Source organism: Zeus faber (genome assembly GCF_960531495.2).
Source record: "Zeus faber genome assembly, chromosome: 2".
NCBI lineage: Eukaryota > Metazoa > Chordata > Actinopteri > Zeiformes > Zeidae > Zeus > Zeus faber.
The window spans coordinates 5,825,664-5,848,369 of record NC_137189.1 but is presented as its reverse complement, the minus strand read 5'-3'; the positions used below and the strand labels follow the sequence as shown (position 1 = coordinate 5,848,369).

Below are 22,706 nucleotides of genomic sequence, written 5' to 3'. Positions count from 1 at the left end.
GTTAAGACAGGGATTTTAAAAAGCTGTTGATAGACACCAGACATTCAATCATTCATTTAGGCGTTTTCTGCATCTGGCGTTTTCTGCCATGTTTGTGAAAACATAGCAGGTGACGCAAAGATGTGGTTTCTTGTTGAATTTTTGTTCCCAAGAGGTTGGTAATATTTTATCGCAAATGGAAAGTTCTACAGCTGCAACCTTTATTTTGGGAATAATAAATATTTGTCATATGATAGATGTCAAATTTGAAATCTCCCCAACTCAAGTATAAAGGACTTGGGAAGTTATGATAGACTGGTGCTCCCTCTAGTGGTGATATACTACCCATTGCAGTGCAGGCCACATGCTCACCTCCAGGTCCTTAAAGTTGTCCATGAGACACGATTTGTCTGGCATGGACTCCAGGTGGTCCAAGGCCTCTCGTGTGCCCTGCGGAGGGGACGGGGACACACACACGCACGCACGCGCGCCCACACACGCACGCACGCACGCACGCACACGCACACACACACACACACACACACACACACAGCCATTGGAGTTCATGCAAACCCAAAACACCTTAAAAACAGAGCAATGAATGGACAGATATAGATTAAACGCCAACAGGACACAAACAACAAGCCATAGAAGTGCTGACCTCACAAGACCGTGTGCTTTAACACCTCGGCATGATTTCCTGCTTGAGTCTAATTGACAAGACGTGTTAATTGGAAAGTTGTTTTTCTTTTTGGCAGGCCACATGGCGCTTAACCCTTCAATAAGTGATCACACCATTTCATTCATCTACCTATCCACTATTCAAAACCCTTCCTGCCTCCTTTTCATTGGACATGCTTAAGCCCTGAAAGCACTTGCTGTTAGCAGGCATCAAAATGATCGCTCCACTAAGCAGCGCACTGATTTACAAGTAAAACCCGCTGACAAGCGATCCCCAGATGAGAGTGTGTTTTGTGCATGTGGTGTTGGTGGCTTCAATGCAACATTACTGTTACAGTGAGCAGAATTATGTGAGTTGATGGTGTTCCACAGTTGTTGTTTTTTTTTGCCCTTATCGGTCTGTCTCGCGACAGCTGATTTATGTTGAATTGGCCGAGCAAACTGCGCAGATTGCAAGGGATCAATGTAGAGCATTAGACGCTTAATGTTTGTTTCTGTGCACCCCCCCTTCTTCTTTGTTTTGCTCACAGCCTGTAAATAGTGCCCAGGTCAATTCCACCTTTCAATAGTCTTAAGTTATATTGACAGCTTTTTGCTAGCTGGGGTTTAGTTGATTTAGGAAGTTACGAACAGTCGGACAGTGATTGGCTTAGCTCGCCCGTCAGCAGAAAGTGGCAATAGACAGCTTAACTTAATAGACAACTTAAGTCTTAACCCCATCAACGGTCTAGAGTGAACTAGCTTACACCGCTCTATAAACAAAGAATAACTTATTGATGTAGAAGTCCTAAGAAATACAGACTTGGACACATTTGTTGGTACCCTTACAGCTCATTGAAACAATGCTTCATTCCTCTTGAAAAGTGATGAAATTAAAAGCAATTTTCTCATGTATACCTGCATGCCTTTGGTATGTAAAATGTAAGTAAAGCAAAGAAATTTAATTATTTAGATTTAATTAATTAATTAAATACATATTACTAAAGAGATCAATATTCAAAAACGGCCTGGAAGATTTGTTGGTACCACTTAGAAAGGATTATAAATAATCGGATTATAGCAGTGGTGGGCCATCAGGGTCAGCAAGGCATTCTCTGCTGGCATAAACACTCAGAATCACTGACTTGCATTTAAATATATTTATTTTCTTGAATAATTACTGTATTAAATTACTCCCAAATGTCTATTCTCTTAATTTAATTATTCCCAAATGTTTATTATCTTCATTTCAAAGCTTTTCTCTTGTTTACGCCGCTTCCAGTAATGTATGTTCATGTTAGAGCTTTTATCCAATCATATTTCATCCATCATGTGTTGCCATGTCAAAGAAATCTTCCTTGAGGCCCTCAGAATCAACAGTGCGGACGCTTGTAACTTAAAATCAATGGCAACGCAATACAATCAGATTGTATTGCTGGGAATGTCTGTTATTTGCAACGGATCGACTTGGTGTTTGGAGCCACATTGGGTTTGCAAACTTGAGTTGTCTAACCAAGGCAGCAACGAGACACCAAAGCACGGCCAGACACTTACAAGTGACGGTGCTTTTGAAAACGTTCGGGGAAACCCGAGTGGACCAGCAGCTCAATGAACAAGCACGCCAGGAAACGGAACTCCATAACGAAAAGGTGAATAAAAATAGGGAAATATTAAAAAGACGGATCGATTGTGTCATATTTTTGGGCAAACAAGAACTTTCATTTCGGGGACATGATGAAAGCGCTGGATCCACAAATAGAGGGAACTATTTGGAGCTTCTTTCTTTTCTTGCTGAGAACAACAGCGACTTACATTATCACCTGTCCACCAACAAAGTGTTTTGTGGGACGTCAGGCAAAATACAAAACGACCTGATGTATGCCATTACTGAAGTGATGGGAGAAGAGATAAAAAGGCACCCTAATAAAGCACCCTTTGTCGCTGTTATGGTGGACGAGATGACAGACCTGAGTAATGCAGCGCAGCTCGCACTCGTCCTGCGTTATGTGACGGACACAGGTATCAAGTTCAAGTTCAAGTTCAAGAAATTATTTGTCACATACATATACATACGATCATACATATATGCAGTCAAATGTCATGACACCCGGTGATTACGCACAATAAGCTCTATAAGCTCTAAAAATACTAAAAAATACCAAAATGTGCGTAATCGACACAAGGTGCTCGCGCAGGCAGCCGCAAGGGGAGGCGCCACAATCGCGATTCTGGGTTCTATAATTATATAATAGAATTAATTGACTGTGTTGCATTAAGGAGCGCTTTATAAAATTTGAAGATGTTACTCGTGGCAAAAGAACCGATGACATTGCTGCTCTTATTGTTCGTTTCTTGGAGGAAAATGAATGTCTGGATAAAGTTGTGGCACAATGTTAGGATGGCGCACCTGTCATGTCATCTGAACTAAATGGAGTGCAGGCTAAAGTTAAGGCCTTATTCGTACACTGCTATGCACATAAACTCAATTTAATACTGACTCAAGGGGCCTCAAAGCTATATTTTTGTCATTTTGTCATCATGTCAGGTTAATATTAATGCTTCTGCTATATATGTATGTGGGGCAGCTCTGACTGCAGTGAAAGAAAACCTGTTAAATTGTGTTAATTAGGTTACTTCCTTTAATAATGGCATTCATTCTTGCTATATAAAATACCTGTCTGTGATGCAACTTCCTGTTCTACTGCGTTTCTGTATAATATTGATGGCGTCTGTAAGCATGGTGTCATAATGATGGTATCAAGAGGTGGATTGATTTAGGTAGGACGCCACTGAAGGCCTAGGTGTAAAATTCACAGCCCGCCACTGGATTATAGTGATATTTCAAACTAACTGTTTTCTTTAATTGGTATAACACATGTCTTCAATCTTATAATCAGTCAGCTTATTTAAATGGAGAAAAGTAATCACTCTGCTGATTGGTATCATTGTGTGCACCACACTGAACATGGACCAGAGAACGCAAAGGAGGGAGCTGTGGGGATGGTGGCTCAGGAGGTGGAGCTGGTGGTCTAGTGATCTAAAGGTTGCTGGTTTGATCCCAGGCTCCTCCTGCTAGCATGCTGTAGTGTCCTTGAGCAAGACACTTAACCCCTAATTGCTCCTGATGGCTGCGTCCGTCGGTGTTTGAACAATTGTAAGTCGCTTTGGATAAAAGCGTCTACTAAATGTAATGTAATGTAATGTAATGTCTGAGGAGATCAGAAAGGAAATTATAGACAAGCATGTTAAAGGTATAAGACCATCTCCAAGCAGCTGGATGTTCCTGTCACTACAGTTGCAAATATTATTAAGTGCAGCCAACCTCCCTGGATGTGGCCACAAGAGGAATATCAACCCCAGATTGAACAGAAGGTTAGTGCGAATGGTAGAAAAAGAGACAAGGACAACTTCCAAAGAGGTACAAGCTGAACTCCAAGGTCAAGGCACATCAGTGTCTGATTGCACTATCCGTCACTATCCGAAAGCTCTGTCTCAGTCGCAGGTCATGGGTTCTCCAACAGGATAATGACCAAAAACACACAGCTAAAAGCACCAAAAATGAATAAGAACAAAACATTGAACTATCCTGAAGTGGCCTTCTATGAGCCCTGATCTGAATCCTATTGATCATCTATGGAAAGAGCTGAAACATACAGTCTGGAGAAGGCACCCTTCAAACCTGAGACAGCTGGAGCAGTTTGCTCAGGAAGAATGAACCAAACTACCTGTTGACAGGTGCAGTAGTCTCATTGACAGCTACAGAAATCGCTTGATGGCAGTGATTGGCTCTAAAGGTTGTGCACCAAAAAATTAGGTTAAGGGTCCCATCATTTTTGTCCATGCCATTTTCATTTGTTTTATTATGTAAAATGTTGAGTTGAATCAGAAATCAAAAGCAAAGTCTGATTTCTATTAAATATGGAATAAACAATGATGGATGCCAATTACTTTCGTGAGTTTCAGGGAAAATTGTGGGTTCTTTTTTCGTCGAAGAGTACCAACTAATTTGTCAAAGGGTACCAACAAATTTGTCCAGGCCATTTATTATATAATTGATCTCTTTAGCAAGGATTTTGATATTTTCACAGTTTCTTTGCTTTACTCTATGACATACCAAAGGCATGCAGGTATACATGAGAAAATTGCTTTTAATTTCGTCACTTTTCAAAGGGTACCAACAAGGTTTGTCCATGTCAGTGATTCCCAACTTTTTTCCCATATCAAGGACCCTAAATGTGATATATATTAGGCCATTTGATAAGATTTAGTCCCAGATTGGGGAAGGTTTTTATTATTCCATACCTGTGTATACTAAAGTGAGGGAGATAAGAGTGAAACTATGATCAAAACAGTAATAATTGTATATTCTCTTGTACATTAAATAATGGTGACGTTTTAACTGTTTTATAATTTTACTGGGGGACCCCCTGGAACCTCTTGAAGGACCCCTTGAGGGTCCACAGACCCCACGTTCAGAATAGCCACTTAAAGAACCAAAATTACACTCTAAGCACAAATTAACTTTAATTACAATCATCACGTTGTTTTGAATAAAAGCAATCAAATCTTACCATTTCAAAAACATAAAAAACGACTGTGCTGAGACAGAAAAGACACTTGGTTAGCTTACGTGTTCATTGGTTGAGTATATGTGTAAGAAAAAAAGATGCCCACAATGAAACGCAAAATGGGATAGCAGAAGGTGTGTGTGTCTAGGCTGTTTTCAAAAATTGGCAAAGAATTCAAGGTGCTGTGGGGACTCAGACACCGGGCTTATTTTTCAACATCACACATACCACGCGAGGACGATCCGAGTGCTGCTATAGGCCCGCAGGCCGGAGGTTTCCCACCGCTGCACTAGATGTTTATTACACTGAAAGATGTTGGGTGGGAAAGGTGTGGCACTGCATTGCAGTGCTGCCTCACAGCAAGAATGTCCTGGGTTCGATTCCCGCCTGGGGCGCTGTTGGCACCATGCTCCGGGCGGGTTATCTCCCAAATAGGAGCCTTTCTGTGTGGAGTTTGCATGTTCTCCCCGTGCTCACATGGGGTTTCCTCCATCTAACGTCAGTAAGGACCCCCACCAAAAACATGCACACATCATCGTCTGACCAGCGATGGCCACTCATCACCTGGTCCCCGGGCACGTCAACGAATGCTGCCCACTGCTCCTGGCTGCCCCCCCGGAGGAAGGACAAGCCAGGATGGGTTAAATGCAGAGGCTTCATTTCACTGGCCACCATCCAAAGCATGTGTGCATGTGTTGTAATGTGGTGTGTTGTGTGATAATTAAAGATTCTTCTTGTTCTTCTTCTTCTGGATGGAGCACGTCTCCATAAAAAAATAAAAAAATTGTGTTACTAACAGAGAAGCTCTGTAAATGAGGGGCCCAGATCTGTCATGAAATACCAAGCGGTACAGCATCACAATTATTACATAGTCGCAATATTTTGGTGTTCCGCAATCGAGACTGGACCTGAGCATAGGCCATATAGGCGGTTGGCTCGGGTACCAATCATCATCTATAGGGGCCAAAGCCAAGAAGAAGGGGAAAAAAAAGAAAGACTCACTCACACACACACACACACACACACACACACACACACACACACACACACACACACGCACGCGCGCGCGCGCGCGCGCTAAAGATGCATAAATTATGCTTCCTCTTTTGTGCCACTCAAACAAGCACCTGTTAGGTATTTGCTTCCCCGTCTCTCCACCATTCCCCCTGTGTGCTCAACACGTCTGTTATCTGTTGATGGTTTGTACTGTAATGGAGGGGAAGTCCCTTTGTACTGTGATGGAGGGGAAGTCCCTCCATCTCACTCAGCTCATACCTGCATCGTACCCCCCACTTCTCTCCATTTATCTAACCACTTCTCGCTCTCTCTCTCTCTCTCTCTCTCTCTCTCTCTCTCTCTCTCTCTCTCTCTCTCTCTCTCTCTCTCTCTCTCTCTCTCTCTCTCTCTCTCTCTCTCTCTCTCTCTCTCTCTCTCTCTCTCTCTCTCTCTCTCATCCTTCATAATTAAAAGCTCATCTGGGTCTGAAAAGGCTGATAAATTGCACACAAGCTCTGGCAAGTGCCGTCACACAGCTACAGATGGCCACTTTTATTCACGTGGACGCCCAACATCGGCGCACGCACGCACGCACACACGCACAGGGGGGAGGCCTAGAGAAACATCTTTGAGGGTGCGTCTCAGCTAATAATGGTGACAACAGGGACTGCTGGGGTGTCTGTCGTCTTTTCCAGGTTTGGATTATTTGTTGCTCTTTGTGATAGAAAATGCTTTCTGTCGAAATGCCAAGGAACACATATTTTTAATAATAAGGCCTGTGCTCTGGGGTCTAGAAGATTGTATTACCCTCTGCACCTCCTAGTCTGGGTGTGCACATTTCTGTCCACAATGGCATAACTGTCTTACTCATTATGTGTGTTTTTCCAGCTCATTTGTGTAAACACTCAATGTATACTTTCCAGCACAGATAGTGTTTTATTGTTTCGGTAACAGAAGCTGTCTGGGCTTTGAGAGAGAATAGGCTCTGCTCCCTCAGACACCCACAGTAAGACCATGATTTTGGCAAGTTCAAGTTTCATCCTCTTGCATTTCAAAGATTCATTCTGTTTGCAATTTTGTCAGTGCAGTTAAGAGAGTTATTGATGCATGCGATTTTTCTCCTTGTGTCCCAAAGCTAAATTTTTCGTATGTGTTTGTTCTTGCATTCCAAAGGTTCATTCATGCATGTGTTGTCAGATTATGGCATTCCAAAGATGTATTTACGTGTGTGATTTTGTCTTTTATTTCAAGATAAATTTGACAAACATGAACGTAATACGGAGATTGAAAGGGACAGGTTGTAAGATTCAGATCATAGAATAGGGTTCCGAATGCCTCAAAACGAAGAGAAACGCCCACCTCTACAGCGAACTAACAGGAAGCCTCGTGAGAATTCCCGACCAATGGGAAGGATAGTGCGAATGGTAGAAAAAGAGCCAAGGACAAGTTCCAAAGAGGTACAAGCTGAACTCCAAGGTCAAGGTACATCAGTGTCTGATTGAATTCTCACGAACCCCCAAACCAATGACCATTGAAGGAAGTCACTTCTGGTTCCACCCCCATTAAAAACCCCAGAACGCACCCACTAGATAGTTCCTTTGCTCCCAAGGATCTCGCTCTGTCGCGACCATGTAGTTTACCTGAAGGACTTACTTTCACTTGTTACTTGGCGCTGTGGGAAGCTGCCTGTCTTTTCTTTGTTTTTCGAAACCACGTCGCAGACCCTCAGGTACGCATCGTACCTTGAAAGCTTTTCTTCCTTTTCATTAAACCCGGTTGAAGAACCACCGTTTAAAGACCCTTCTTTTCGGCTCGAATAACTGTTTTTAAACAAGCCACCTCACCTGCATTGAATGACCGCACCAGATCCCCGAGGCCGCTGACACGCCACCAAACCACTACTGGCCAAGCTGGGAATACCTCCTGCAGAGCATGCAGGCTGCACTTCACAGTTCTAGGACCCGACAATACGGAAAGGTCCATGACCCTTCTTGCCGTTCCGGACCAGACAGCCTGCGAAAATCCCGAGCTGATCCGGTAACAAAGGCAAATGACTCATCGGAGCCAATACGGTGATCCAGAAAAAGATGAACGGTGAGTCCCGGAACTCCGGCAAACCATGGCGAAGTGATTGGTTGGTTTGGCACGGCGATAATCTCTTTATTTTATTATTCAGTTTAGAATATGTAGGAAATATGTATGTAGATATAATATATATATCTACATACAATCCCTCCCAGTCAATTTCTTCCTCTTTTCATAGCAATGTCCATTTCATTTCCCAGATGTGTTTGGGTTTTAACCTACTTTAACTGTTTTTTCTACCTCAAACTTTTTACTATACTATAGAACTCTGTTATTAAAAATAAACATTAATTGTTTGATTAAGAAGTAGTCCTGTATTTATCCGATATATCATGTGAAAATTTCTGAATGTAAAAGAACAGCTTCCCTGAAAGCTAAGGACCTTTGTATAAATATTTATAGGTCCCTACCATGCAACATTTCTCTCTGCAAAAATAGTTGTAAGCTGTTACTGAATGATATGCAAATGATATGGCTAGTCTCAGAATACGCTAGCCTCAGGAACTTTCTCTCTGCATAAAAGCTGACTTCTTTAAATGTATGATAAAGTGGACAGCATTTACTGCTTTCACAGTGAATCTATATCGCTCTCTGTATTATTATTATTATTATTCTGTTTCTTTCCTGTAGCGAGGCAGGGTTACCGCACCATCCACGCAAAGGGAAATGCTCCAACAATTTTAAGACGATGACGGGATTCTCTGCTTGCCTCTGTTGAACTTCTTCACATTCAGGGTGCGTGCACAACGGCAGTCTAGGACCACCTGTAAGACACCCGTGGGCCGAATTGAACGAAAAAGCGTCATCTGGAAGTGCCAGCCAATCCAGCAGAGGCAACACGGGATCTCGGATAAATTAAAGGTCAGGGCATACTGAAAAATTGCATCGATCTGGAAGATCCTGGAAAAAGCTTTTATTATCAATCAGGTACAGATCGTGGGGAAAGCTAAAAATCGACCCCTCAGAGAGACATGTCACCACCTACATGCGCCAAGAGTAGGAAGGGTCGTGGAATGCATCGGTCAAGAGAAACATATTTAAAATAGTTTGCAATAATCCGTCAGCACCATGGTAAACTTCGCCATGCTGCGGCGGCAAGGAGATACATATAGCTCTTTCCCACTAGGCAAAAAACACAAAAAACTGCAACACCTGCTAACATCCGGCATCTGTCATCAGTGGGAAAGGTAACACCTGGGTTTCAGTCCCGGGTCAAATGACCCTGCAATAGACAGAACACGACACACGCTAATTTTGGCCCCTTTCCTGGTGCGATTCAATGCACTTTGAAGTTCTGGATGTTGGCAAATAAATAGACAGGAATATCAGTGTATCATTCAATCATTTAATATCCGATTTAGAATCCAAAACCAAAATCAGAAGTTAATTACTTTTGTCCTACATGAGGGACTATTAAATGTTTAGCGTGTGGCGATCGCTCCGTGGGGACCACAGTGGAGAACCCCAACGCCCCCCGCCGGGCTCCGAGCCACTCTAGCACTGCCCCAAGCCGGTCTCCGAACCGGTGGAGCATCTCCACTCCCCGCCGCTGAAGGACCGGTGCATGCACCGGCAGCATGGATCCTTCTACAGAAGTGTTGGGTCGTTCACAAACAACTTTTTTGTTTGTTTTATGTTGTTATTGTTTGTATAAGTTGCTGTCTCCTCTACTGTTTAGTTCCCAATCACACTGGAACCATGACATGCCTCTTTTCCCAGCGTGTGCGTGACGTCAAATGTGATGCACCATAAGAAAAAAAAACAAAAAAAACAGGCCAGGCATTTCTCCTGGCAGTGGGAAAGGCGTCAATCGCCTATTTTTTGCTGGTTAAATTTTGGTGTTAAAACGGTAGAAGAGAGGGCCATGGATAAACTGGCCAACTTTGCAGCGATCAGAGGATCACTTTTTTCTTGCATATTAATAACAAGGTCGAAATAAATAAAGAATTGTTAAAATACAAATAAATAAAGCCTGCTATCTCTGCAGTGAAGCACTCTGTTGTGTGTGTGTGTGTGTACAGTATGTAATGGAAAGGGGAGCCTGTGTATGTGTGTAACAGCGTGTTTCAGATAACAGCTGATGCTACGTGTATAAAGACATGAGAGTATGAGATGTAGAGGAAGAGATGGGAAGTTAACAGGGAGTTAAAAGGAACACTAACTTTTTCACCTAAAAATACCAGCTTCAGAATCCTTTTGATGGTACACTGACTTGTAATATGTGACCCACCGCAGACTTTAAGTACATTTGGTGGCTTTTGAACTTTATTTGTTTTCGCATCATTTGAAGTGAAGAATCAGAGCTTCAAAACAAGGTGTCACTTGTGCAAATCAAGCAAATATTTTTAAAGCTATGACTTGTTAATGACAAGGGTATGGCAAACTGTGTTCCTGAGATAATCATCTTCAAAGTTTTACCCACACTTGGCTTCATTCACACAGCTCCAAGAATGGAAATGGTTGGAGGACCAACACAGCTGCATGGCTACTTGTCACATAGCCACTTGACACCCTGCTGAATGGGGCAATTTCTGCATTGCTCTTGTGTTTTGAGGGAATGTTGAACAGCGTCATCGACACATCTTTTGATGTAAAAAAAAAAAAAAGCTTTTTTTTTTTAACAGTAAGAATATTCATGTTTCATAAAAGTGGAATTATTTAGGAGTTTAAAAGTGCGGACAAAACAACAAAATGTTGAGTCCATCAATAATATGAGTCTCTGTATATCAGCCTTGACGTGTCATTTAATATATAAATGTGCATTGAATGTTGTGCATTGCTACCTGTTCATAATCTGCATCACCAACCTCAACAGACTTCATCACTTCATCAACTTCTTCCGTTGTAACAACAACGGGCATGTCGTCAGTCTCCTCCGGTGGTTCTTGAAAATATTCAGTTTCATCGTCACATTCAGGTTGAAATCCACTGTTTGAGATGTTCTCCAAGTCCAGGATAACGCTGGTATCAGATTCAGCATCGCTGTCTGAGAACTGAGCGGAAAAATGAAGTCTAGTATGCACTGCGGACACTGACTTGGTTCTATCCAACTGCTCAGATTAAGTTCCGCAATATGATTGAGATCTGCCACCCGTTCTTCGTAATCCATAACAACACGGAGATTAAAGTTTTCACTGACAAGTGAAACCAAAGGAGCCCCATCTTGTTTACGGAAGTGACGTCAGCATTACTTCTTTGTTGGTATGCGTTGGTATACTCCCCCTACACAATAATGTCTCCGCGTGTGTGTAAAAGTAGTACAATTTAAAGGTTTAACTCTATCAAAACGGTTTCACATTGTGACTTCACATCACATGGAATATGGAGGAATAATCTTCACCTTAACGGTCGCTTTCAGGGAAACGATCAATCAACGTTGTTCAGCGCAATTCAGCGTCTCGGAAGTGAACTGTGTTTCCCCATGTAATCTAACGGGAATATTTAACTCCACGGTTTAACAATTTTCTACTATTTATAGATCAAACTTGGTTTTGAAAAAAGCGAATTTTCCTTCTAGAAAGGTTTTTTCAACTTATTTGGCTGCTCCTGGCGATTTTAGAAATGCGCGACAATGTGGGTTTTGCTGCGGTAGGTCACATGGAGAACCTCTTTCATTACCACCCACTCCCCGAACTCCTATTCTTGCATTTTGTAACTTGTGTTTTTAGTTACGAAACCGCGGGAAAACTGTGTTACCCTGTACGGCACTACGTCTTTACTGTTTATTGCCTGGTAAAATGTATTTAAAAAAATTAAACAATGAATGATAAACTTGCTGGTCAAAATGTCTGGTATGCTCATACAAAACTTAGCCGCTCCATCTCTCTGCGGCGGCGATGAGTCAGGCCAGTGGTATGCAGGGCACCCACGCCTTAGCCGGCGAGTGCTGGCACTCACTTTTATTGCACCACAGGGTTTGTTTCAACTCTGACGCACGCTTGTGAGCAGATCTGCCACGCCGAGCTCATCTGGTACCTACACCTGTTGCAGGGGCCCCTGTCCCTCCCTGCACCCTCTCTCTGAGGGGGAGGCTCTGGGGGAGCTGTGGACTGAGTGCTCCCTGAAGCCGCGAGATTCATGCAAGGGGCGCTGTAACCTAGGTGTACATTATACCTGCATTTGTAATATAGACTGTTATTGAAACGTGACCAGTATGGTTCAAATTTGTCCGGTAAAATAAATTATTTTCGAACACCTGACCGAGTTTTACCACAGTGGTGTAAAAGTGCAATTGCACTCAGAAACTGTGGGGGCCCCAAATCCCAAAAGTTACATCTTGCAGCTTTAACACAGGTTACAATGGATTTCAGGAATTATAACAGGGCAAGACAGAACTGAAAAGTTACTTGATAAATTGAAGGGTTATCGGAAGTAGATGAGAAAAAAATTGCCACAAGTTTATTTCATGCATCTGCCAATCTGATGTAAAGCCAAAATGTAAATGTTATTTTGAGTAAGATACTGGTTCAGCAGAGGAAGCTGCAGGAATAGGTAATAGTCAAATGGTGCTCCGTGTGATTACAGTGGTGTTGTGTTTTGTATTTGTTGAAGCAGACTAAATAAAGATCCATTTGAATTTAAGCGCCAGTCAATGACAGTAGTCTATGTAATTGTTTGTATGGACAGATATTTAACAGTTTGAACTATTGGATTGTGTTCAGAGAGATAGTTGTGATAGTGGTCATAGAGTTGTGTTAAATTGTAGCAGGTTTTAGTTTCTAGCAGAAGTGTCTTAGTGCTTTATTAATAGATTGCTTTGCAAAGCATTTTAAATTGATAAAAGTAAATTGATCAATCTAAATTGGAAAAATTATTTACTAAAATAATTTTGTGATGCAGATGTGATGCATATACATATTAGCAGCCGAACTGCTTTAGTTTGCTTTATAAAGTTTGATTTTTTTGTTTTGTGGTCTTGTGTTAAATTGATTTGCTGGTTTAGATCCTTTATTAATCCCACAGTGGGGAAATTTGCAGTGTTGCAGCAGCAATGGGGTGGCACAATAGCATGAAGCATTAGTAAGTTGGTAATTGTAAATTAACAAATAAGTGAACGATATACATTATACAGTGATATTGCACAAGTAGATCAAATTTGCTGTGTGTGGTCTACTGGGACCAGTGGGGGTTGTTAAGTCTGACAGCAGCTGGAAGGAAGGACCTACAGTACCCCTCTTTCACGCACAGCGGGTGAAGCAGCCTGTCACTGAAGGAGCTGCCCAGTGCTGACAAGTTGTAATTTACTTTGATCAGTCAACATCATAGTGGTGTGAGATAGTGTTCGTGTTCAAATCCTTACAAGTTACTTTTTCAGTAAAACTGGTAATTGTTTAAGTATAATCAGACAGCATTTTTCTCACAAGAAGTAATCTCAACTTGAAATTGCTAAGCAATTTGCTAGGTTGTATACTGTATATCCATATTTACCTTATTCAAAGACAGATAATTATTTTGTTTGAGCACTAGAGAGGTAATGGAATATGTGTACGTTCACTTGCTAAAAGTTCAAACTGTTAAATAAATGTGAAACACATTGACCGTTTAAATTGATTTTAATCTGCGCGTGCCAAATTTGAAGTTTTAATTTGGAAATACCAACTAAATTAATTAATTTGTATTGTGTGTATTGTATTCAGTGTTTTATCCCCGCAGCCTTGAAAGTATTTCAACAGGAATCCACTTGGCTGCAGTTTAAAACCTTTGACCAGTTTGCATGTGACAGATGATTGGAAATATCTGAAGGATCGACAATAGAATTGATCAAGGAGAATTGATCTACATTTGAATGAGACCATAACATTTCGAGCATTCAAAGATCATTGTCAATTATTGATAGTGTTGCTATTTGTAGTTAACTGATTTGCAAATAAAATCATTAAATAGGTAAAATTGGAATTATTGTGTGATGAAATGCATGCAAGCATATACATGGGAAAATCTTGGCTAAACTTACTGTAGATACTTTATGTTCAGTTCTATCTTAATTACTGTGAGATATTATAAAATATCTCAAAAAAATATCTCACAATAGATGAGATTCTTGAAGCAATGTTCAGAGGTTGAGTTATAGATTACTGCGTTATTATTATTTATGACATATTACTGTGGTAAGATCTTTCTCTTTCATTCTTCTCCGTAAAATAACTGCACACACATCACACATGGACAGTAACACCCCAGGGATTCACCGAGACCGGAAAGCCTTCCTCCCTGCCTGGTATCCTGCTGAGAGACACTCTACTCCTAAAGGCAGAGAATGTCATCAGGTCAAATGACATGGGACATTTTCTGACCAATGAACAAAAGTTCTGCTGTCAAATGCAAGCACCTCCTCTCCTCGACCAATGTAACATGAAGTGTTTTGTTTTTTAAGTGCCGCAAACAAACAGAGGAGGAAGATGAAGAATGGCTCTCTGGACTCCCATTCCATGATGTTACTGCAACAGACAATTAAAACGGACTAAAAGACTCACGCAATCTGAATGTATTGCTGGCATTAGCTCCCTGTCGGGCTCCGAGGGATTTCCAGCACAGCCCCAAGCGGAGGAGCGTCTCTGCTCCCTGCCACCGAAGGACCAGTGCACATGCCAGGCATCTGGCACTGCCGGTGCGGGCATGGGTATTCCATGCTGCGTCTAGTGTTTCGTTCACAATCACGGTGGAACCATAACATGACCCTTTCCCGCGTGTTTGTAACTTCAAACGTGACACACCTGAGGAAAAAAAAAAGGAAGGCATAGTACTCACCTGGCAATGGGAAAGGCGTCAATTGCCAAATTTTGGGGGGTTTACAAAAAACTTGTATTCCCGAAAATTTTGGTGTAAAAACTGTATTATTGTGATGTTTTTTTAAATGTATTTTTTAAGTAGAAGTGCATAACTATATTGGGAATGCCTAATCAAACAATTTATTTATGCAGACCGCAGAATTATGTGCCTTATAGCTGAAGGCACCCTGGCCAAAGGTAAGATTAACAGTGTAAAACAAAACAGATAATCAGGCATGCAAACTGTTGAGGGGTGAAAAAGGTGAGAAGTATGTGTGAGCGGAGAAACACACAGACCCACTAGGGCAGGGGTCTCAAACTCAACTTATCCTGGGGGCCGCTGGAGGTAGAGTCTGGGTGAAGCTGGGCCGCATCAAGTATTCCACAAAGAAAGCGTTTCAAAAGTACAACTTCTTTTGCTTTTCCTATTGCAACACTATGCTGTCTTTATTAGGTCACCGATTACTCTTGTTGAGTCCGCCCACTTTCTAAGTCCTCTGTACCTTGCACTGGGTGACAGGATATATTTTCCTTCCACTTGGTGTCACTCCGGAATCACATTTCAACCAATGACTTGTCATGATCTCCGCCTTCTTCTACTTTCCCCTCCCTCTCCTTACCTGTCCCATTAGCCCAACTCTATTCACCTGCGCACACAGCTGTTCCAGATCTGCAATCTAAAGACTATATATGCCTCTCTCACCAGTCACCCATTGCTAGATTGTCTTTGATGCTTGCACCAGACTCTCCAGCGTTCTCCGGACTGATTCCCTGCTACCGACTCTGCCTGCCACTCCGCCTGTCTTCTGTCTGCACTCCTCGTTATCGAACCTGCCTGTCCCCGACGATGTATCCTGCCTGCTCCCTGCCTGTCTTCAGTCTGCTCTACAAATGAAAGACATTACCAAATATCCCTGCCTGTCTTTGTGCTGCAATTGGGTCCTAACCACACCCGTTACATGACTAACGCGTTGGCTAACTTGTCAACAAACACCACCGGAAGCTGTCACGAGCCTGAGCTATGGTAGCCCATAAGTGATAAAAAAAAAATAAAACGCCCAGGGCAACAACTCGCGCAACGACTAGGCAAAAAGGTGCGTGTGAGAAAAACGCGCGGGCCGCACTAACACTAAACTTTGATGTCAAGTAGGGGGCCACAAAATATCGTCCCGTGGGCCTCAATTGGCCCGCTGGCCGTGTGTTTGAGACCCCTGCACTAGGGGGTTCTGGGTTATGCCCTGGGGGCGTTTCCTTTTTGAAAAGTAAATTACTAAATGCTCATGTGATCACTTTTAGGATTACTTTAGGGTTGACTTGATCAAAAGTTAAAAGAATTACAAGACTGTGCAAAATTCAGTACAAATTATGAATTTATTAAGTGCAAAAGGCAGCCCCACTAGATACATAACTAATTACAAACTTGAAACTCTCCAATAAAAATATTGCTAAACTAGACAATTCCGGGAAATCATGTGGGTGCTTGCTGGCAGGCACCGCCAACTCAGTGCATGTTGTTGAGTTGTGTGGCGTGAATTAAGTGTGCAGTGGACGTAGTGGTCAGTTGCCAACAGAGCCGGTCCTGACCTCCATGGCGCCCTACGCAAAATTCTATGTGCCTAATTCACCCTGAGGGTCCGTGTCAACGGAGAGGGTCCCTCTCACCAAGTTGATGTTGAGTCACTTTAATTGCACACAATGAAATTATACTAATCAAAAAAACTTTTACTTACATTGTCATCATCACTTTCTACGTTACATGGAGGATTGGGGCACTTTAGAACTAAACTTGCTCCAATCTCCAATACTTCACAACATAATAATAATAACTGGGATTTATAGAGTATAGCACCTTTCACAAACCCAAGGACACTTTACAATAGAAAAAAAAACAAAAAAACAAAACAAGACAGGGTAGATAAATCAAAATAAATAAAGAACAGGAAAAAAATAAAATAAACCAAAAAGGGTCAGGGGCAGTAGGCCTCGTTGAACAGGTAGGTTTTGAGGAGGTTTTTGGCCAGAGATGGAGCATTTTGAATGTCAGTGGGGAGAGAGTTCCAGAGGGCGGGGGCCGCCACACGGAAGGCTCTGTCCCCAAAGGTTCGTAGTCTCGTGGGGGTGGAGAGCAGACCCATGTCCGAGGACTGCAGCTTCCGGGACGGGGTGTAGGGGGTCTGTTAGGTACTGTGGGGCAAGGGCGTGGAGGGATTTGTAGGTTAGTAGTAGGGTTTTGTAGGAAATACCGGATTTGACAGGGAGCCAGTAATGAGGAATGAGGGTGTGGGTGAGAACTCTAGCAGCAGAGTTTTGAACATATCAATCAAAGGTCAATCGAAGATGACGCCTAGGTTGCGTACTTCAGGGGATGGGAAGATAGAGCAGCCATCAACAACCAGGAGCAGATCTCCAACCTTCCTGAGCAGTGCCTTGAGAGCCACAACGATGAGTTTGGTTTTGTTATTGTTGAGTTTGAGCATGTTTGATGACATCCAGACTTTGATGTCGTGGAGGCAGTTCAGAAGACAGGGGGGAGGGGGGAGCTGGGTGGATGGTTTTGTGATGAGGTATAACTGGGTGTCATTGGCGTAGGTGTGAAAGCATAGACCGTGGTGGCGTATGATCTGACCAGGGTGGAGCACGTACATGGTGAGGATTGGCCCAAGCACAGAGGCTTGAGGCACGCCTTGGTCAACAGGGCCAGGGGAGGGGCAGGAGTCTCCGATAGTGACAAACTGCTTCCTGTTGGTGAGATATAATTGGAACAGGGAAAGTGCTGTACCGGAGAGGCCAAGGTAGCCGGATAGACGGTTGAGGAGGATAGTGTGGGAGACTGTGTCGAAGGCAGCTAAGAGGTCAAGGAGGATGAGGATACTGATGTAGCCTGCGTCAGCAGCAATAAGGATGTCGTTAGTGATTTAATGAGGGCTGTCTCTGTGCTGTGGTGAGTTCTGAATCCAGATTGAAGGGGTTCATGAAGCTCATGGTTGGACATGTGCTGTTGGAGTTGGGCAGCAACTTCTCGTTCTAGGATTTTGCTTAGAAACGGAAGGTTGGAGATCGGGCAGTAGTGGTTGGGGTTGTCAGGGTCGAGACCAGGCTTCTTTAGGATCAGTGTGACTGAGGCCATTCTGAAGATGGTGGGAACCGTGCTGGATTTCAGGGTGGTGTTACTGATGGCCACCATGACAGGGGAGAGGGTGGGTAGGCATGCCTTGACCAGGGCTGTGGTTATGGGGTCTAGAGAGCAGGTGGAGGTCTTGGACTTGGTGACCAGCATAGTAATTTGCGGCGCATCCACAGGGGAGAAGGAGAAGAGACAGCACTAGGGAGGGCAGGCAGCTGGGGGTGCAACACCCTGGGGTTAGGGTGTGTGGGAGGGAAGGTGATTGGAGATTCTGGTAGATGGTGTCCACTTTGGCCTGGAAAAACTCCTGGAACATGGAGCAGCGGTCAGAGGGGTCAGGGGATTGAGGGGGATCAGGGGGAATGAGCAGCCAGTTAATGGTGGAGAACAGCATTCTGGGGTGGTTTTGCTGATTGCCATGACGGTGGAGTATTATTGGGGCTTGGTTTTGGAGAGAGCTTCTTTGTAGGAACTCACATGCTGTTTGAATGCCTCAAGGTGGACAGTGATGCCAGATCTTCTGTAGAGCCTCTCCAGCTGACGGCAACTGGCCTGTATGGTGCGGAGTTCAGAGGTGTACCAGGGGGCAGGGGGCGATTCCTTTAGGGGGACAGGAACAGTCAACAGGACAGCATGGTGGTCAAAAAAAACAGCTTGGTCCAGGCACTGAAGATGGAAGGGAGAGGTGCCAGTGGTGCACACTAGATCGAGCCTGTGGCCATTGGCGTGGGTGGGACCTTGAACGTGCTGTGTAATGTTAAAATAGTCCAACAGTGACAGGAAATCCGTGGCAAACGTACAGCTGGTTCAGTCCTTGTGGATGTTGAAGTCACCGAGCAGAAGGGTAGATTAGAACATGGAACAGACAGAGGTAAGCAGTTCAGACAGCTCAGACATGAAGGTGGTGGAGGCTTTAGGGGGGCGATAAATGAGGACAACCTGGAGGTGTGCAGTGAGGGAGAATGCAACACATTCAAAAGAGGTGTTTGGCACAGAGTTCTTTGATCAGGATGTCTGCTCTGTGTATTACACCCAGCCCAACACCATGAACTATGAGCGGGGCTTCTGTATGTACACATATCCAGGGGGGGTGGCTTGGTTGAGTGTAATAAAGTCCTGTTGAACTTGCCAAGTTTCTCTTAAACAGAGAAAGTCAATTTTCCATTCAATGATGATGTCGTAAATGAGTAGTGATTTATTGCTGAGAGATTGTGCATTCTGTAACACGAATGTTGCAGTTTTAACTATGGAAGGCGAGGCAGGCCAGTTGGGAGGAACGAGCCTGTTAACAAAGACCAGCGCCTATAGAATAGAGTGCACATGGGATTTGCTATGATGACGTTGCCTCCGCCGATTTCGACATTATGGATGGAATAGTGCAATTTGAGTAAACAGACTTGGACAAAGCAAGGGCGGCGCAGGAGTCCAATGAATTTAATGTCGGCGAGGCAGTTAGGAGTGGAGTGATAGGAGAGATTCTTGAGTTCCAATGCGGAGTATTTTAGGAGCACCATCTCAGCAGGTGAGCGGCTATCTCGGCTAGCGGCGCTAGCTTGCAGGGAGGGCTAGCGGCGACATGACAGGGCTGGGAGCTGACAAGAAGGCAAGCCGTTGGTCCAGTTTCAGTGGAAGAATAAATAAATATTAAAGAAAAATAAATAGCCTCGGTAGTTGCAGCAGTGGGCCAAAACTGAGGTAGCGATAGCCAAAAGTTTGGGGAGACGAGAAACATACAAAAACAGACACGCAAACACGCAGGTGAGAAGCGGGCAACAAAACAAACCAGCATCCTCTCGATGCAAGGTGACTGTCACTAATCTGATGTTTTTCAGGAATACGAAACGTACGTTACCTTCAAATGTTAAAGCTTTAAAATCGGGGAAAACAAGGCTGCATTTCTAGACCGCATTTGAAGCAGCCTCCGGAATGGGACAGCACTTCGTCGTGCCGGTGTGACGCATTCGGTCTTAAAATTCAGCCAAAAAGGCTGCAGCCTCTGAAATGGGACACAGCTTGTATCTCTATGTCCATGCCCTCGTTGTTTTTCTTGAAGCCCGGTGACAGCAGGGCCCACTTCGCGCCTGCGCATTTTGAGAGATCTACATACAGATGGATTGAAGCCCCCCCCCCCCCAAATATTTTCTCATCAGATCTCCACGAATCACATATGTGGCCATGGGGGCAAGTTTGCATGCCTGGATAATGCATGTAGCTTAATTCAAGTTTAGGGAAACACAAATTGACCATGAGATAAAGGATGGTTGATCAAATGTTATTGATCAACCATGCCTTGGTGCCTCCGGCATCAAATGTTATTAATCAACACCAGTTAGTCTAAACAAATTAGGAATATTGTATTAAACACTAAACTTTTAAATGTATTGGGATGTGAATCACACTTCTTCTTACCCTCTCTAGTTGCTTAAGTTATTGTTCGGGTTATGTGGAGCCTCCGGCAGTGTTCTCTGCCGCATTACGGAATAATAAAAAAAAAATCTGATTTCAAACTGATTAATGGCAGAACATTAATACAATATGTCGATGATTTATTCATCTGCTCATGCCGCCGATTCCCAGGACCTGCTAAACTACTTGGCACATCCCGCACTGAACTGTCGTTGGAACTGGAATGCCAAAGTTTATTGCAGCAAAGACATTTGGTACTGTATGATCCCGCAGGGGAAGCCATATCCCCACTGCCAGTTTTTTCATCGCTTTGCTTGTTTGACATATGCTAAGAACAATATGTAAAAAAAGGGGGATGGTGAGAGAATGAAGTTAACATTACGAAACCTCAGATTTATGAATATAATGTGTTGTATTATGCGTATAATGTTCTATGCAATGTGTTAGAATGTGTGCTAAGAACAATGCAGAGACAGGTGTTTACTACCGGCAGCTCTTCCCATCCTATTGTGAATGTTCCTTTCGAACACCTCATGACATAACAAGCTGACGCCCAGCCGTGGAAAAAATATTTTTTAGTGATAATTGACATGTTTTTGTAATCGCTATCCCAGTGAAGGTAAGCTTGGATAATGGTACTTACTTTACTAACCAAGCGCTGAAGGAACACGCTGTGGAAGGAGCAAATGGAACGATAAAAAAAATGAACTAGCGAAAACCATGGCTGAAACCAAACTCGATGGAGTTTTCCTGTCTGCCACTAGTGATGACTATCACTTGTGTGACTGGACTGTCCCCGCATGAAGTGCTGACAGGGAGGCTAATGTGATTAGGTCTGTCGCCCTTCATAAATACGACAGATGAATAACATCACGTAAACCAGTGGTGATCAGATTATCCAGTTAGTATTTATCACTTTTCGATTTTTCTTTATTTTCAATATAATTAATGGATTGTGAAGATGGGATTTCGTTCAGGCAACATTTGAGAAATGCATCTAGGAATTCTATGAAAATTATCCCTTACATATTAGACATTGTGATAATATTCTGTTGTTACTCTAAGGTGCATGCATTTGTTTTTGGTGCTAAAACTGTAGTCGGCTATTCAACCTTAGTGTTCGGGAATCACAGGGTTTTAGTCTATGCGCCCAGGTCAAAGCAACCTTACCCATCCCACTCGAAAGACTACTACACGACCTTTGACCAGCGAACTCTGCCAGATTCCTGGGACTGTTCCAGGTCCTCCTCACCACCGCAGCAGTAAACTTGGCAGAAGGACCAATGTGGGTACACGCATCCCATCGCAACAAAGTCTCGACCTTCCAGAAGAGTAGACAGTGATGGCAGAGAACACTAGTCTAAAGACAAACCGTTGCCATTGGGACAGAAAAATCCCCAGTGTTCAGTCCAGGAACTGAGGAAGTCTACCTTCTATTCATGATAACCGCTACGTAGTATGGGAAGCCCAGAGCATTAGTGGACAACAGACAACAGAGGATTATCAAAGATCCCAGCCACCCACCGACCTCCCACTGACAGTTTTCTTCCTGGATCACAGGCTCCGCCTATGATGATGACCAAGACTTTGAGAGTGAAGATGTTTGTGTCTAATTATATTTACCCTTACTTATTGGATGCGTGTATAATTTTTTGTTGAATTTTTTTTTTGTTTTGAATTTTTGTGTCATTATTTAGTGATAACCATTGCTTAATCTGCATAGTGGTTATCACTAAATAATGACAAAAATTGACAACACAAATGATGCATAAGTGAAATGTAATCTCTCCTTGTATTTAATTATTCCAAAATCTGATTCATGATGATTTTTTTGTTTTAAAGTTAGAATTGTAAAAAAATGACTTCACACAGGATTTTTTTCCCTCAACGTAATGCGGCTTTTTCCGAAGTGTGTCATAGGATAATGGAGATAAGCCCTTATTTGGTCAGTCACGTTGTACATTTATGTTACGCTAACAGTTGCTAGCTGTTACTTTAGGCAACAGCGAATCAAATGGCCAGACTCGGAATATGCCCAACTTTCTCTCTGCATAAAAGCTGACTTCTTCAAATGTACGATAGAGTGGACAGCATTCACTGGTTTAAAAATGCATCTGTATC

General features: G+C 43.1%; 1 protein-coding gene across 1 annotated transcript in view; it reads right to left on the bottom strand.

The window, feature by feature from the left end:
• cep128 (centrosomal protein 128) overlaps window positions 1–22,706 on the bottom strand; it is a 106,305-nt gene that overhangs the window by 4,492 nt on the left and 79,107 nt on the right. The window contains exon 22 of the mRNA XM_079996610.1: window positions 352–429. Coding sequence (XP_079852736.1) covers window positions 352–429 — 78 coding nt within the window. The remainder of the gene's footprint in view (window positions 1–351; window positions 430–22,706) is intronic.